General features: G+C 42.0%; 1 protein-coding gene across 1 annotated transcript in view; it reads right to left on the bottom strand.

Moving 5' to 3' along the window:
- Positions 1-15978, bottom strand: part of Elapor2 (endosome-lysosome associated apoptosis and autophagy regulator family member 2) — a 165482-nt gene extending 149504 nt beyond the window's left edge. The window contains exon 1 of the mRNA XM_036182439.1: positions 15628-15978. Within this exon, the coding sequence (XP_036038332.1) occupies positions 15628-15810 (183 nt within the window). The 5' untranslated portion in view covers positions 15811-15978. The remainder of the gene's footprint in view (positions 1-15627) is intronic.
- Between the last annotated feature and the right edge of the window lie 504 nt (positions 15979-16482).

Here is a 16482-nt window from a genome sequence, read left to right as displayed (position 1 = left end):
GATGCCCAATGGACAGAAGCCACTTTTCCACAGCCTCCTGGGATCAGCCAACACTGTCTCAAACACTGTGCTATAAGATCCCAAGGGCTAAAATATTAAGAGTCAGAGACATCAAGTATTAAATAAAATAATGAGTCCAAGTATGAGGCTGCTACAGTATACTGTTAGATAAGAAAATAAGCTTTTTAAATTAATGTAGAAAAATATTCCCATTTTATAAATAAATTTTCATAACAAAATATATGCAAACGACATTTTACATATAATAGGCACACCTTACCCTGATGGTTAAGAGTACAGGCTGGAACAGCAGCCTGGGCATGTGAGTAACTTATCCATACTGGAAAATGTTAAGGCTGAGTTCATCAGAATTTAGGGGTGTTAATACATTAAATGCACCTAAAAATTTTTAGCTAAGTTTTCTTTTATTTTTATTGTTCGTATTATAAAAAGTTAAGATATTAAGAGTGGTGTGCTTATTTGGTGGGACTTTGGGTATTTTATTGCTTCATTTTTCTAGAATGCCCATATGTTGTTACTAATTCTTAAAAGTAACAAATGTCAGAAATGAAACGAAACTTGGAGCAAACAGTATTAATACTCACCTGGTCTTAAGATAGGTAGGCATGTCCTTTGCACACCAGACTCAGGTATATAAAGCATCAATTAATATTTTGATTGAAGTTACTGCCTCGTATATATTACCAAATACATACTAGGCATACATGAATCATCAAATAGATATCTGCATTAAGCTTCCATTTCAAACAGTTAATTCTTTTTTATCTCAGTTTTAGTGCAATAAATAAGGACCTTGGTCTGTCTACATTCTAGTAATATTAGAATTAAGTATTTAGCACAACAGATAAGAAAAACCATTTCTCTAAACCAAAGTACTAAGAACAAAGATTTATTTTCTTGCCCATGTCAAGGGGTGTGACTATAACCTTTGGTGAAATGTTCCCTGAGTCCATGGTTATATAGACAGCTCAATATACCAGAGCTCATGGTTCCCATAGTTACACCCCAAGCTAGTGTTCCATCCAAAACAGGAGCCCTGCAAGTCTCAGAGTACAAAATAGCAGTTGCTATAAACATAAAATAATTTCTGAATGAGGTCAATTCTGCATTCTTCTGCTATTTACTAATCTAAGTTATCTAAGTTACACCAATGTCTGTTAAATGACTACATTTAATATGTTTGAAGTTTTAAGCTGACCACCTTCAATTTCTTTGCATAGTCTTGATATGGAAAACTTTCTAAATAATTGATTTTCCTAATTTATACATCAAATCAATACAACTACATTTTTGTCCCTCTCTAAGTATTCACCTGTAAGTTGAATTGGTGACCTTCCATGTATCATGAACTCTGCTCACACACATAGACCCCAAGACTGATCTGATCAGTGATTGCTTTTAGTAGTCACGGGACAGATATGACCACAAAAGTAATCTTAAGATTTTACCTATTCTGTGCCAGGCATGGTGGTGCATGCCCTTAGTCCCAACACTCAGGAGGCAGAGGCAGGAGGATCTCTGTGAGTTCAAGGCCAGACTGGTCTACAAAGGGAGTTGTAGGACAGCCAGGGCTGTTATACAGTGAAACCCTGTCTCAAAAAACAAACAAAAAAAAACAAACAAATAATTCAACAATCCTATGCTTAAACATGCAATTTTCAAGACTAAAAAGAATAGTCTATATTTCAATTATGTTTGTTTACTCATTATTCTAGCTTTTCAAAAAAAAATATTTTGAATCTCATTTCTGCTTTCTACTCATTAGGCAACCTTCCTGGCTTCCAATTTTATAATATTTGGTTACACCTCCTTGAAACCAAAATATTAATTAAAACAGTAATAGTAAATAGTAATATGTCAGAGATTTAATACTATATTGGATAACCTCATCCTCGTCCACCTTAGCGTCAATTGTAACATTGTAATTTTGGAGTATGTTTGTTCACCTAATCAAGAACCTGTTTAGCATCCCATCACTCATCATGTACTTCTGTATCTTGTCCATAATGACAGAACAACAATCTAAATGCCTTGCTGAATATAGAGAATCACAGTGTCTGCATCACTTCCAGAGCCAGTGGTGTCTTCCCCCATCAGCCTCCAGCTAGCTTCTTGCTAGTTCTCTGCTGGCTGTGCCTTCTCCTTCTGCTTGCTCTTGAAGTGCTAGCATTTTCCCCAAAGACTTTCCATTTGCTATTCCTGCTGTGTGCTCAGAGCCCGGGTGATCTCATCAACACCAATAACTTCATGACTCATGTGCTCAAAACTCCCAAAGCCACTCTATCAGTAGCATTCCCTGTCTGAACCAGACTTCAGGAGAACACCATTTGGACATATATCTTGGGCACTTCAAGCACAGGGTGAACAATGCTGAACTCATTCCACTCCTCCAAGCTTCTTCCTCCTCCTTTCTCTCCTTATTGTTCAGTCTCAGTGAAAGGTGGCAATGGCATCGACCTGGAGCAAAACCTCAGGAGGTGTTTGGGTCATGAGGACGCTGTTCTAAGAAGGGACTTGTGCCATTAGCACAGAAGCAAGTTCTTTACAAAAGGACAGAAATTCAGCCATGTATTCCAGAAAATGAGAACTTTCCTTTCTTTTCTCACTTTTATTAGTTCTTTGAGAATTCTGTACAATGCATTTAGATCATATTCCCCGACTCCTCCCAGATCCATCCTCCCCTTCCCTACTCACACAACTGTATGTCATTTTCCTTTAAACTATCAAGTTCAGTTTATGCTGCCCTTATAGTCATGGATGTGTGGCATTCATTAGAAGGCCATACTCTTAAAAGAAAACTGACTCTCCTTCTCCTAGTAGATGAAAACTACCAATAGGTACTTAGCTAGGGGGAGGATTTTGTGCCCACCTCCTTTCTCCATGCTGAAATTTTGTCTGGCCTGAGTCTTGTGCAAACCTTGTGCATTCTGTCTCAACTACTATGAATTCATACACATGAGCTCCAGGACAGCCAGGACTACATAGAGAGACCCTGTCTCAAGAACAAACAAGCAACAAGAAGACATTCTGAAAAAAATATGAAAACTTATACTGGAGAAGCTTTCTAAAATGTATACATGCACACACACACACACACACACACACACACACACACACTAGATAGATAGATAGATAGATAGATAGATAGATAGATAGATAGATAGATAGATAGATAGACAGATAGACAGACAACTTGGGAAAGATTTACTCTATAATGCAATAACAGCATCACTAGACAACACAAGATATCAAATGAAAAGTCTGATATTAGGAATGGGTTACCTCCTTTGGGGTTATTGGCAAATGAGTCCCCATAGACCCTCAAGCATACAGGCTACTGCCAATGCTTTGGTTATCCTGACAGTAAGATGCCATTGCTGAAGACACCACACATTTGAATCATAGAACATGGATGGAAGAACCAAGCTGGTACTCACCGAAAACAGTAAGTCTCTCCCCTCCCACCTTCTCCTTTCCCTCCTGACATTTATTAGCATTTAGGGTTTGTCTGATATTCTTATTATTATTATAGAGGCAGCAGTCCCCTAAATGATCTTCCATATCCAGTGTAATCTCCCTTTTATCTTCCTCCACTTGCAGAGAGAAAAAAACTTTCTAACTTGGTGCTAACAGCTCCCCATAGCAAGACTTATAAGCCCTTCTGTCTCTGGACCTAAGCACCTTCCGCCATTCCAACACATGTACTTTTCCTGTTGGCCATTATACTACCCATTCATATCGTTACATAGAACATGTATTTCCTTTGCCAGTGATTTGAATTTTTAGCTGAACTCACGTGCTCTAAGACCAAGCTCCTCAATCTTGCTTAGCTGACCCTTTCTCAGCCTTGTGTATGCTCTGCCAAAGCACTGAAACTGCCTGCCCTGTCATCAGAAATGTTTGTGTCTTCCCACGAGAGGAATATACGTGACTCATTTAATAAGTTAATAAACATATGTATGACTATTGTAAAAGAAGTAACAGAGAATGAAATTGCTGACTTAAAATTTCAAAAATACTCTGAGTGCCAACACGAGCCCAAAATGTTTCCAGTCACTTTGCAGTTGCTTCAGTATTTTTCTGAGCCACATATGTAAGACTTTATATGGTGGAAATTTAACAGGACACTATGTTCCATTCAGTTTTTCAGAAATAAAAATGTATTCTTATATGAAAGGTTAAGGAAAATAATTACATATATCTTATAGGATGAATAATTGCTTTCTCTGAGTGTTATATGTCTCCAAACATCAAAACAGGCCCCAAATCTAGGGAACATGTATTTTCCTTATTATAAAAATTCACATACATCAGAGAAACAAAAAACAGAAATTCTGCAAAAGACAAAATATATTTAAGTGACATGAAAAATATAGCTGTCAATAATGACTAAATAAACATAAATTACACCAGTGAGATATTTTCTTATTTTCTACCATCAAATTAGTAAAAATAGCACCCTCTAACCTAAGATTTTTACTGCAAATCATCTATCTTTGGTCATTAGAAATTTAGATAATTTTACATAATTTATTATAAAGTTTGTTGGGTTTTTTTGTTTGTTTTGTTTTTTTGTAACAGGGTCTCTCTGTGTAGCTTTGCACCTTTCTTGGATCTCACTCTGTAGACTAGGCTGGCCTCAAACTCACAAAGATCTGCCTGCCTCTGCCTCCCGAGTGCTGGGATTACAGGTGTGCGCCACCACCGCCTGGCTATAAAGTTTTTATACTATAAACAATTAAAAATAACCTACTTCCCTCAAATTAAATTTATCCATTTGTTCAACAGGCATTTACTGAGCACCTCATATGTGCCAAACCCTGTCGAAAGTAGTAGGAATATAATAAAATACCCACACATAAAAAACACATCACCTACAGAGTTTAAAATGCACTGGGGTAGGAAGAGTCATATGAGCAAATAATCACAATGTATTTTAGATGGATGCCAAAAATGAAATTAAGAAAAACAGAAGTGTAACCCAGAAATAAAACAGGGGTTAGCACTTTATACACATCTCCAGGAAGAGCCTGATCGAGAAGATAATTGCTTACAAACATGGGGTGGGGGAACCCAAGCAAATATCTATCTCAGAGGAGATTCTAGGCAGAGGAAATACTGCAGAAACCCTGTCTTCCGAAGGAATCTAGAGTGTGCCACTGTTCAAATGCATTCCTCAAAGTTCATACGTTGAAAACTTACTTCCTAATGTGGCGATATCTGAAGATAGGAAGTGAATGGGTCACAAGGGTTCGTTCTATGCAAGTATTTATGTCGTTATTACAAAAGTGAGTTCATTATAAAGAACAAGTTCGAGTTTCCTTCTCTCACAGCCACATTCACCAGGGGACAACTGCAACAAGGCTCTCACTTGTTCTTAGCTTCCAGACCTGTCCGCCAAACAAATGCCTGTTTGTCATTAAACTACCAGTCTGGGATATTTTGTTAGGGCGGCACAAAACAGGCAAGGCGAGAAGTCTAAGAGGCGAAATTATCAGTTCCATCAAGGTCAGTTCATGCTGGGCGCTTGTAATGGTTTAGACCAGGAACTCCTGTTAGACTCCTGTTAGACACCCAAGTGGGTGGTGCTGGGCCCCACCCCTAGTCACACACCTTAAGCCCCGCCCCATGGGGCTCTCTGCCTTATCCCTCACCACAAGCCTAAAAGCAATAGAACCAACTGACAATGGACCAAACGCCGGAAAAACCATCAATCAAAATAAACCTTTCCTCCTTCAAGACGATGTCCTCAAGAATTCTGATACACAGCTGACTCAAACAAACGTACAGGCCAGCGTCACCACTTTGGCGCTTAATGAAGCCTTAAGAGGGTTTAATATAGAAAAGTAATGTGTTGTTTCATTTACCTTATGAGGGATATTTTTTTGTCTTTAAAGTTTAAAAAGTTTGATATTTTATTTGATGAAAGAGTGGATAAAATAGGTTTGGGAAAATTTGAAGAAAAACCATCCCAGAGGTGGTTGGTAAATCTTTCTCTCTCTAAGTATGTACAAGTTCTTACCAATTTTATTAAAAGACTTCAGGACCAGCAAACCAACCTCTATGATTTCCCACCAAAGATAACCAAAAACTTCATTTCTTATGATTATTTTATTTCAAATGTCAATGGCATGAGTGACTAGTAAGTTACATTTTTAATCCAATATTTTCTGATACTTGAACTTCCACAGTATTAAAAGTGTGTTTCCTTTGGGGGTGTTTCTAATAAAGAAGATAACATTTTAGGAATAAAGTCAATACTTGGTACTTACATGGAAGTTTTCACCTTGGAAGTAGAGCATTTCTTGATCTCAAATTTTCTGAGTGTCAAAATGAATTCATTTTTTATTTAAAAAAAATAATTTATGTTTGAATGTTATTGACTGCAGTATGAAATCAAGATGGAAAGTTATGACAACCGCTCAAGCAGGACATAAGGGTGGTGTAGCCCAGCAGTCCCAAGTGGTGAGTGGTTCTGACCCAAAGCATTGGAATCACAGTTGGGAGAAGCTGCTGTTGACAGATGTGACATGAGACATAAAGAAAAAGGAAGTCAGTGATGCTCCTGGAAGGGAGGATTCCCATTAAATGAAGTGAGGGAAACTACAAAGAGTAGGGATGGGGTAAATGTCAAGAGTTCAGTTTGGGATCTGCCATATTTGAGGTATCTAGTCAAGCAGTGGTACTGTCTTCTGTTCATTTAGAACCCAAGAGCTAATCCACACTCTTGGGACAAATTTCAAAGCTATTATCATGTACATATAATTTAAATACCAAATGATGGATGGCATTACCAAGAATATGAGAATGACTGGAAAGACAGAAAGATGAATACTAACCCCAGGAATGTACCAGTGTAGATCAGTTGGGAGAGGAGAGGACCAGCAAAGGCTGAGGATTATAGTGGGTTAAGATAAAATCCAAGAGTGTAGTAAATTTCTGTGATGACAAAATAATCAATCCCAAACTTCCACTTTTTAAAAAAGGAAAACAATAAAGAAATATAGAGTACTTCCATAAGAAAAATGCCTATGCGCATTCCAGTCTTTTCCCCAACCCTTAAAAACATTGTTCTTCACTTATTTGAAAATAATAACTGATGTCACTCATTGCATTAAAATTTACAAAATGCCTCCAAATGCCAATGAAGCATGATTTACCATCTCCATTACCAAACAGGTACTCAAAGGTTGTTAAGGTCAAACAGGGGAATGGCACATGTTTCAGTTTCCTAATTATCTTGAATATTCAAGAAGATAATATGCAGTTACAGAAAACACCTCTCCCAATAAGTAGCAAAGTTGGAAAATTTTAACCAAGAAGGCTGATCATCCACTCCCCTTAATATTACAGTTGTTAGTATTCAAATGCCAACCTTGGGTGTTGATCCTGGCAGCACCAATCTACTTCAGAGAAGATGATGGGCATCAATAAAACTCCACATGGAGTTTACTTTCTTTGTGACCAAAGTTAGCCACTGGGCAAAAAAATGACCTTGTCTTGACTGCTGACAGTATGCTGTCCAAAATGGACAAGCAGGACAGAAAAGTGGCTGCCAAACTTTGCCAAGACACGGTGGGACAGTCCTTCAAATATCCTGCTTCACAGAAAAGTCTGTCAGATATGCTAGACTTATGGGCCAAAGATGGATGCCCCAATGTTTCAGAGAAACCTTATGTGAATGTCCAGGCAGCCAGCTGTTTCTGTCATTTCTTAATTTTGGAAGTTTTGCTCTGCATTTCCTGTTTACTCAGGTAATAGTATATCCTTCTCAGGTCTCTGATGGGGCTGAAGAGTAAATAGTCATAGTTTTCCTTGGTATCAGACCTAGAAAACAAACTCACTAAAGACGTGTAAAGTGTACAAGGTTCAGAGACATAAAAAGATCGTTTTGGGTTGATAATGCAAGTTAGGATGGAAAGTGAATTTGGTACAACACTTTAGACTCACCAAGATAGGATAAATAGTGGAGTATTTTCTCTGAATTTGTCAAATGCAAATGGACTAGACATTGCTAATTTATTCTTACCTGTATATTTTTGTATATATTGTACTTATTGTATATAGTTTTTTATGTTAGTTAAAACCTTTGCTTTTTATTTAGACAAAAAGAGGAAATGTGTGATATTTTGCTTGTGTTCTGACAAATAAAGCTTGCCTGGAGATCAGAGAGTGGACTTAGCCACTAGTTAAGGATAGAAGCTAGATGGTGGTGACTCACACCTTTAATCCCAGCACTCAGGAGGTAGAGACAGGAGCTCAGCCCACTTGTTTTGTTTTGTTTTGTTTTGTTTTTCGAGACAGGGTTTCTCTGTGTAGCTTTGTGCCTTTCCTGGAACTCGCTTTGTAGACCAGGCTGGCCTTGAACTCACAGAGATCCGCCTGCCTCTGCCTCACAAGTGCTGGGATTAAAGGCCTGCACCACCGCCGCCACCACCCGGCGCTCAGCCCACTTTTAGTTCTGAGGCTTCAGAAGAGGTAAGAAGTCTCTCTAGTGGCTGGCTCCTTTACTTCTCAGATCTTTCAGCATTTATCCTGATATCTGACTCCGGGGTTTTATTACTAAGACCAATTAGGATTTGTGCTACAGGGTGTAGTACTTAATTTCCATATTTGTTTCTTCTGTTGGGGTGAACTTGTAGAAAATTCTGGCAATATCTCTGCATCCTGTCTGATTATCAGCATGAGCATAGGTCTTACTGGGTATACAGCACCTGAACAACATTTGCTGAGATGCTTCCTGAGAATGGGAGGATCGCATGGTCCATTCAGTGTGGACTTTCTAGGATGTCCTGCTGAAGCAGGAAGTCAGCGAGGGTGAAAGTTCAAGGACTTTTTAGACCAAACACTGCATTCCTTGTTTATTCTAAGAGCGGTGGTCCTTATGCTTCAGAGTGCACCATAATTACCCAAATGGCTGCTGACAGTAAAACGTGCTGGGCCTCTATCTCAGAGCTTCTGCTTGAGTAGGTTGTGAATGGGGCCAGAGCCCAAGATGCTGTGTGTCTCACCAGTTCTGAGACAATGTCAACTATTGCTGGTCCCAGAATCACTCTGAGGACCACTGACCTAGAGGAAAGAAACAAATCTTTTGTAATAAAGCTTTAAATAAAAATAATAAATAGTATCTCTGCCCCAGAATTTTAAACTGAAGGCCAGCATATCGTGATCACTGGGTGTTTATTTCTATCTTAAATTGGGTACAACTGAAAGAAGATGTCAATTATGACTAATTGCACCATAAAAATCAATTTCTTCATATAATTGAAAAAGCAAAGCTAACTACTTACTCTCTTTTGAAGGCAGTGATTAGTGCTTCCAAAGAAGATCTATGTCTTACTTATTTTTATAATCCCTAAAGTGCTTTTGACAAAAATACCCTCAATCATTGTTTGCTGAGCAAGATTATATAATTCCCTTCCTCAGTGAGCATATTATGTACTTGGGGAGAAATGTGTGCTCAAAGACTTTGATGATGTGTATGCTATCCTTGTGTGATTTTAAAAAAATGGGCTCCTTCTGGGCATATGACCTTGAAGAAGGTATCCCTTCCTCCAGACACATGCAGTTCGGTGGCACCACACATGCTTATGCTGAGCTCAGGGTGGATTCTAGCTCTTTCTAGCTCCTTATGTAGAATACAGAGTCACCCCGCCATACTGACAGCTTCCTGCCTACAATACTCATCATGGGCAAACATATACCTATCAGAAAGTGAAGGAGATGCTGCAGCTAGAACTCAGGAGACAGAAAAGATTCATTGTTTTTGTGGTCCAGGGAGAGTTAATTGGAAGTCTAGGATAGGAAGTGTCATGTGTCTGAGATGTTCTGTCTCCACACCCAGGACCTGCAGCCAGCAAACTCCTACGATTATATTCGCTTGCCTCTTGCCCCTCACTAGGGTAGTGTTAGGGTTTGGATATGTGTGCTGAAGGTTTGGCCCCCAGCTAGAGGAGGCATTGAGAGATGACTGGATCATAAGGGAACTAACCTTATTGATAGTTTTGTCTATTCATGACTTCATAGCTAAATGGGCTAGCAAGACTTGGGGCCTCCTTGGAGGAAATAGATGAGTGCTATATCTTGTCTCTGAACCCTTTCTTCCCTCCCTCCTTCCTTCCTTCTCTCCCCCTTTTTCCCTCTGTCTCTGCCATGAGATCAGAAGTCTCCCCTACCACACATTTCCACACCCACATTTTTCTTTGTCTTGCCTCCGGCCCAAAGCAATAGAGCCAGATGACTACGGTCTGAAACCATGAGCCAAATATATCTGTTCTTCTAAGCTATTTCTCTCGTGTATTTTTGCCACTTCGAGAAAATGCTATCTAACACAGGTGGTTATATGTTCTCACTATACACAGTATTTCCCATCACCATTTATAGCAATTATAATTGTATGATGTGTGGGTTTGTTTGGGATTTGCCCCAAGATTCTGAAGCTCTGTATTGGAAAAGTCCATATGTTTTTCATCATTTTACTACAATTGCTTGGTACCTAAGCACTATATATGTGTGCATGTAATACATACATATTGAAAATGAAATACTATAATAAGTTAAGAAATGGAGTAAAGAAAGAATTGTCAGTGGTTTCTTCCATGGAAAAATAAAGGACAACCAGAACCTGAGAGGATTCTGACAACCAAAAGCAAGAATCCCAAACACTGATGAAGAAAGGCTTGCAAGGAAAGTGTGCCACTGTCTGTACTCTGTGCTGCTATTTCCATCCCTTGTGCTAAAATATGACATTTCACAGATCTATCAACTCCTGGCTTTACATTGTAAATATTGATGGTGTGAATACTTGCTCACATTTGCCTAGAACATGGAAAATGGTACTGAGCATGAGAACTTGAATGAAAAATTCACCTCTGGAGGCACAACCAGCAAGATTAATTATGGCAACTGTGTGAAAACAGAGATGGAGTTCTAGTTCCTTCAGTGACAGAGTGACTCCACATGTAGTCATTTACAAGTTCTCTGGTTTATATGGACTTAGAAATGTTGATCACTCCCAAAGGCTTTATTGCTATCCTATCCTCTAGCCCCTTCCTCTTCTGCTAGTTGATATCAACTCATCCCACCTGATTCTGGTAGAACCAATCTGGCACAGAGCACCAGCAATGTAATCGCCAAATGAGTAGCCTCTTGCCAATTCTCATCTTATGCCGGGCACTTGACACATAGCCACCCCTTTCTTCAAGTCTTTCCTCCCTTCCCTCAAAACCCCATAACTCACCTTTCTCCAGCTTTATCCACATTATTCTCAGGTCCCCACACCAGCCCAGACCATGATCCGCAGCACGGTAGCCTGATCCCTGGCTGCCAATTAAATAGCTGCATTTCAGTCAGTCAGCTAAAGCAAGGTTCCTTCTCTTCCCCACATTCCTGCTCCTGGGTTAGAAGCACTTCTCCCTACTCAGGCTAGAACTCCTCATTCACTCAGCACTCACATCCACTTACTGCCAGTCTTCCACCGTCATGCTCTTTCCCACGTTCATTGCTACCCTTAACTGATGCCCTGCCTTCCTTCACCTGGACTATTACCACCCCCTCGGCCAGGCCCGCCTTTTGCCATTCCCCACTCTTCTAACTGGCCTCCATCTTACTGCCAGACTAAGTGTTTAAATTCTTCTCTTACTTCTAGCTGCCTATCAAATGAAGAGCAGCTTCTCAGCATGACATAAGACCCCTCGTGCCCAGACTCCTGTGCCTCTCAGATCCATTGCCCATTAAGCTTCTTACTGCTCACTGCATTCCAGTTGTACCCAATTATGACACAACACAGCTTTGCATTTCTGCCACTCTCTGATCTGTGCTCTGAACCTGCAATGCCTTTCCCCCAAAGGAGCCACAGTCACTGACTCTCATCGGCTTGGCAAATTCCCTCTCATCTTTCAAGTCCTCTTCACTTCTTTGCTAGTGCTTTTTCCAATCCTTCCCTGTGGGTTCTAGCACCATTTGCCTCTCTTGTGGGACCAAACCCCTTACTATAATTGTTTGTTTATATACCTGCCTCATCCTTACTCATATATATTTTAATTTTGTATTTATTTTGTAATATTAATCATGACATTTTGCCTGCTGACTAGTATAAACTGAATAAATGTTGGTGGAATAAAAACTTTTGGCCAAAGTCATCATTCACTAAAAATTCAGAGACCAGTAGAATCACATCATGCAAGATTTCAGAGCAGTGGACTAAGGACCTTGAGATTGCATTTACTAAATTTAAATAATGTACACATAATCCACTTAGTTCTGTTCTTTTTTGTTCTCATGGGCTCTTTTAATATCTCATTGCAACGCTGAATCATCTGTTGGCCTGGATACTTTTTTCCTCTGGCTGTCCTAATAAGTCCAATTAGTCAATTAGTCAAAAATCCCACTCAAATTCACAGGTGTAGGCCTGGGCTCTGAGCCTGAGCCTTTGAAGTCTCCCTCAAGATGCTTCCTGAAATATTAGCTCTGAGCTCCACTAATCTAACAATAAACAACTCTCACACTGATACAGATTTTCCCTTTCATATCTTACACCTCCTCGTAATGAAATAGGTCATTTATTAGAGTGAGTTTTCAAGTGAGAAACAAATGGACAAAACCCCAGAAAGTTTTCCTTCATACAAAACCCCAGTAATCCCAACAGCTCTACTGTCCAGATACCATTCACAGACATCACGTCCTCTCCTCCACCTTCGTCTACGGGTGCACAGACTTGATTTTTATTTCTCTCTCCCGAGATGTCCCTCCCTGTTTGGGCTCCCTCACTGATTTGGTCACCTGCTGACCTTCCAAAAGCAATCCTGTTACTTCCCTTCCCACCCTGTAGTCCCAGGACTTTGGCAGCACTGTACTGAGAACCTCACTCAAGTCCAATTCGCCACAAAATCTAAGGTGAAGCCTCTGCCCACAACCCAATTGCAGCTCTGAAGGGTCCTTTGTCTCATCTCAGGCAATCAGCTTCCTCCAAGACCAACATTCTACAGTCTTTTCTTTCTTTTCACAAGTAAGCAAGAAAAAAAATATCAATCTTTGTAACTTCGTTAAACATGGCTTATTTTATTTAAAAAAATGTTGATAAAGGGTTGAGTCCCCGCAGATTTTTCCATTCCCCCTTTCACTCATGTTATGACAACTTGGCTTTAGTTTTTTTTAGCCTTAAAGACCCTCATCTTAGCTCTTCTCATCCTCTCCCCATCTCATAGTGCTGATGTCCTTTGTGCTCAGAAGTAACTCCCTCTAATGTTAAGAAAAACTAGCAGGGAGCAGGCCATCGTGGCTCCCAGCTCTAATGAGGCAAGTACCGGGTCACTCTGTAGGTGAAAACCAGAAGAGCAAGTGGTTAAAACAGTCGGAATAGACAGAGGATAGCCTTTTTATTCTACTTATTATCATGGTTCAACATCCATCTCTCAGAGGAACTTGCTAAGCTCCAGACAGGTCCCTTATCCTCACACTCCCAGAATAGGAAGTCCTTACACTCAAAGCCTGGGGATCATTTACCTCTCATTTTCCTCTTCAAAATAATGGTAGGTTGAAACAATGATCAAGAGTACAAATTAGCTCAGCTAGTCTAGGTCTCAACAGTCAGATTATGTCCCTGGGAAGCCTCTTCTATTTCCAGAGGAGCCTCTAACCCACAGTACACAGTCTCACACTGCCTTCAGACTGCAGGGTGAATATCAGTAGATCAGTGCATTACTGGTTCCAAAACCACAACTAGCCACAAGCTGGCTCAGTAGCATCCTCCTTTATATTTTATCTAGTTCCATTTTCAAAGAGAAAAATTCAAAATTGACACCTAAAAGGATGACTTGCATACAATTTCTAAAACCAATGAATGCAATGAAAAGCTGGAATTGGATGCACACCACTCCATTGTACATTCTATCATCCCCTTCCCTCAGTTCTGTATGGTTGTAGTCTGGGAATAGGGATGTAGCTAAGTTGGTAAAGTGCTTGCCTAGCATGCAAGTGGCCCTAGGTTTGATCCCCACCACCATATAAACTGGGTGTGGTGACCTATATTTTTGATCCCAGCACTTGAGGTAGGAGAATCAGAAACTCAAGGCCCATCACCAGTTACACAAGGAATTTGAGCCCACTCTGGGCTAGAAACCTTGTAGATACATAAATAAAGAGTATGGTATCGAAGCATCTCTTCTACTGGCCTTGGCTTTTCCACTTCAAGCAGATTCTTCACTACTAATGTTTAACGTTGCAAGGAACTTAGAACCTCACTTCAGAAAAGACACGTTCTACATACTGTGACTAGGCAACTGGCAGATAAAGTTTATGTTGCCACAACAGTTGTGGATGCCGAAAAGCAGGATTCTATAGAAGCCTAAAGACTGGGGATCATTCCCAGGTGACGAGTAAAGTGGAGGGATACATATTGAACTAACAGCAATGCACGCTGAAATCAAGCACAGCTGTTAGCTGAGCCCTTGCCCGATTCACCAGTTACAATGCAGCTGCATAGTCACACTCAAGCTTCCCATCTCAGGCTGCCCTGTGGGACTTGTATTGTAGGAGAGGAAGATGAAAATCCATGGAAGATGGATGAGGTCTAGAAGGAGGATACTCTAATTCAGGAGTGGTCCCAGCATGCACAGGAAACAGAATCTGCCCTTTCTTCTCAAAGGGAGCCAATGGCTAACCTATTTTGCTGGATAAATATAAAGGACCCATCACACTGATTCCTAGCAATTTTCCTTAAAACAGCATGTGTGCTTCAGTTCCTCTCCAACAAGATCATTCAAAGTAGGTCAGAAATGCTGCTTCCTTCCCCTGATTGATTTTCATTAAGAGGATGCACTTCTGGAGCATTAAAGGAAAAGATAAACACCAAATACAGTTTCCAGTGACACCCCCTATAAATTTTTTGACACACTAAATCTCGTTTTCCTAAAAGCAGAGAAAAGTCTAATCACCCAAAATTTATCCTTCTTGGCTATAAATCAGCAGCAATCTCAAGCTGTAAAGTACACAGCTGCAAGCTTTCAGCCAGGTGAAGAGCCTCCCCAAGGAGCCTATTAGCTTTACCCATTCTAATTTTCTACATCACCAACCCGCCTCTTTCCTAAGTACTTTCTTTTGTACCTTCTTCACATCCATGTCTTGCCGGGACGTCAAACAACACCACAACGTGCCTTATGTGGAAACCCGAGAGCAGGGGAGTTGGGTGAAAGCATTTGTGTAGACCGGGGACAGAGAAAAGGGGGGGGGGGGGTCGGTATCCAGGTCTCTGAAAAGCTATAGAGCAATAGTTTTCCAAATCCCACAGGGCAGGGCTTCCCCAGTCTCCTCCCCTCCCTGAAATGTCTCTCTCAACCCCAGGTCCTGAGACCTGGCTCTCAGCGCCGCAAAGTCCTTTCAGAACCCCCCAAACACCAGCACGGAGAGAAAAGGCACCACCAGAAAGATAAACCTGCACACCCGCTCCTAGCCAGCTAGCAGGAGCGAGCAACTTCCACCCCGGACACAATCGAACGCCCCTGTCCTCCAAGCCCGAAAAAGGTGATGGCCACTGTGAGCCCGGGTCCGCGCGGCCGCCCCACCCCGCACCCCGCTGCAAACTCCAGGCGGGGACCAGGTGCTGCTCACCTCCTGGCAGGCAGGAAGCGGGCGGCCGGAGGAGGGCGAGTCCCCAGCCCAGGCTGCCTGGTAGCCGGCGAGCGCCCAGCAGCAAATCCAGGCGGGGCTCCAGGGGGAGCGCGCGCGGCGGGGACCCTCGGCCGCTCGCCCCCCGCCCCTGCCCCGAACCCTCGGCAGGGCGAGCAGCAGCATGGTGGCTCGGGTGCACTCGGACCGTCAAGCTGCGCAGCTCCGGCTCCGGGCGGCGAGGACCGTGCTCGCGGCTCGTCTGGGTCAGGCTCAGCTCAGCTGGTCCGCCCGCTGACAGCTCGGCCGCTCGCAGCGCGGGCAGCCGGCGCCCGTTCTCCCGTCACGCCGGAGGGAGGGACCGTGGGACGCGGGCGCGGCGCGGAGGCGGGACGCGGGGCGGGGACGCGGGAGCCCGGAGCAGGTGTCGCGCGCGAGCTACGGCTGAGGCCCAGCCCAGCACGCGTGCAGCGGTGGCACAGCCAACCGCGCAGGAGCCTAGCGACTAGCTAGGGGCGGTCAGAGGCCAGGGACCCCGGGGTGTCGCTCCCCTCTAGACCCCGGTGGACACCCTAAGAATATCTCTTGTAAGGATCCACGCCTGGCAACCTCAAAATGAATTTCTATATGATTAGGGTTGGTTTGCCTGCAATGGCAGAGAGGCAAGAGGCCCAGGTCTGTTGTATTGGATTCAGTTACCTCATTTACTTGATGAAAATGGTAACGGTGCCCACCACGTGGGGTCGCCATGAGGGTTACGTTGGTGTGCACAAAGCTCTTGGGAGGGTGCCTGCCAGGCTTGCTGAAGTAGATGTTTGTGGTGGTGGCGGCACCAAACCTGCTTGCTGCGAATATTGG

Source organism: Onychomys torridus, chromosome 3 (assembly GCF_903995425.1).
Source record: "Onychomys torridus chromosome 3, mOncTor1.1, whole genome shotgun sequence".
NCBI classification, from domain to species: Eukaryota; Metazoa; Chordata; class Mammalia; order Rodentia; family Cricetidae; genus Onychomys; species Onychomys torridus.
This window is presented reverse-complemented; position numbering and strand designations above follow the sequence as displayed.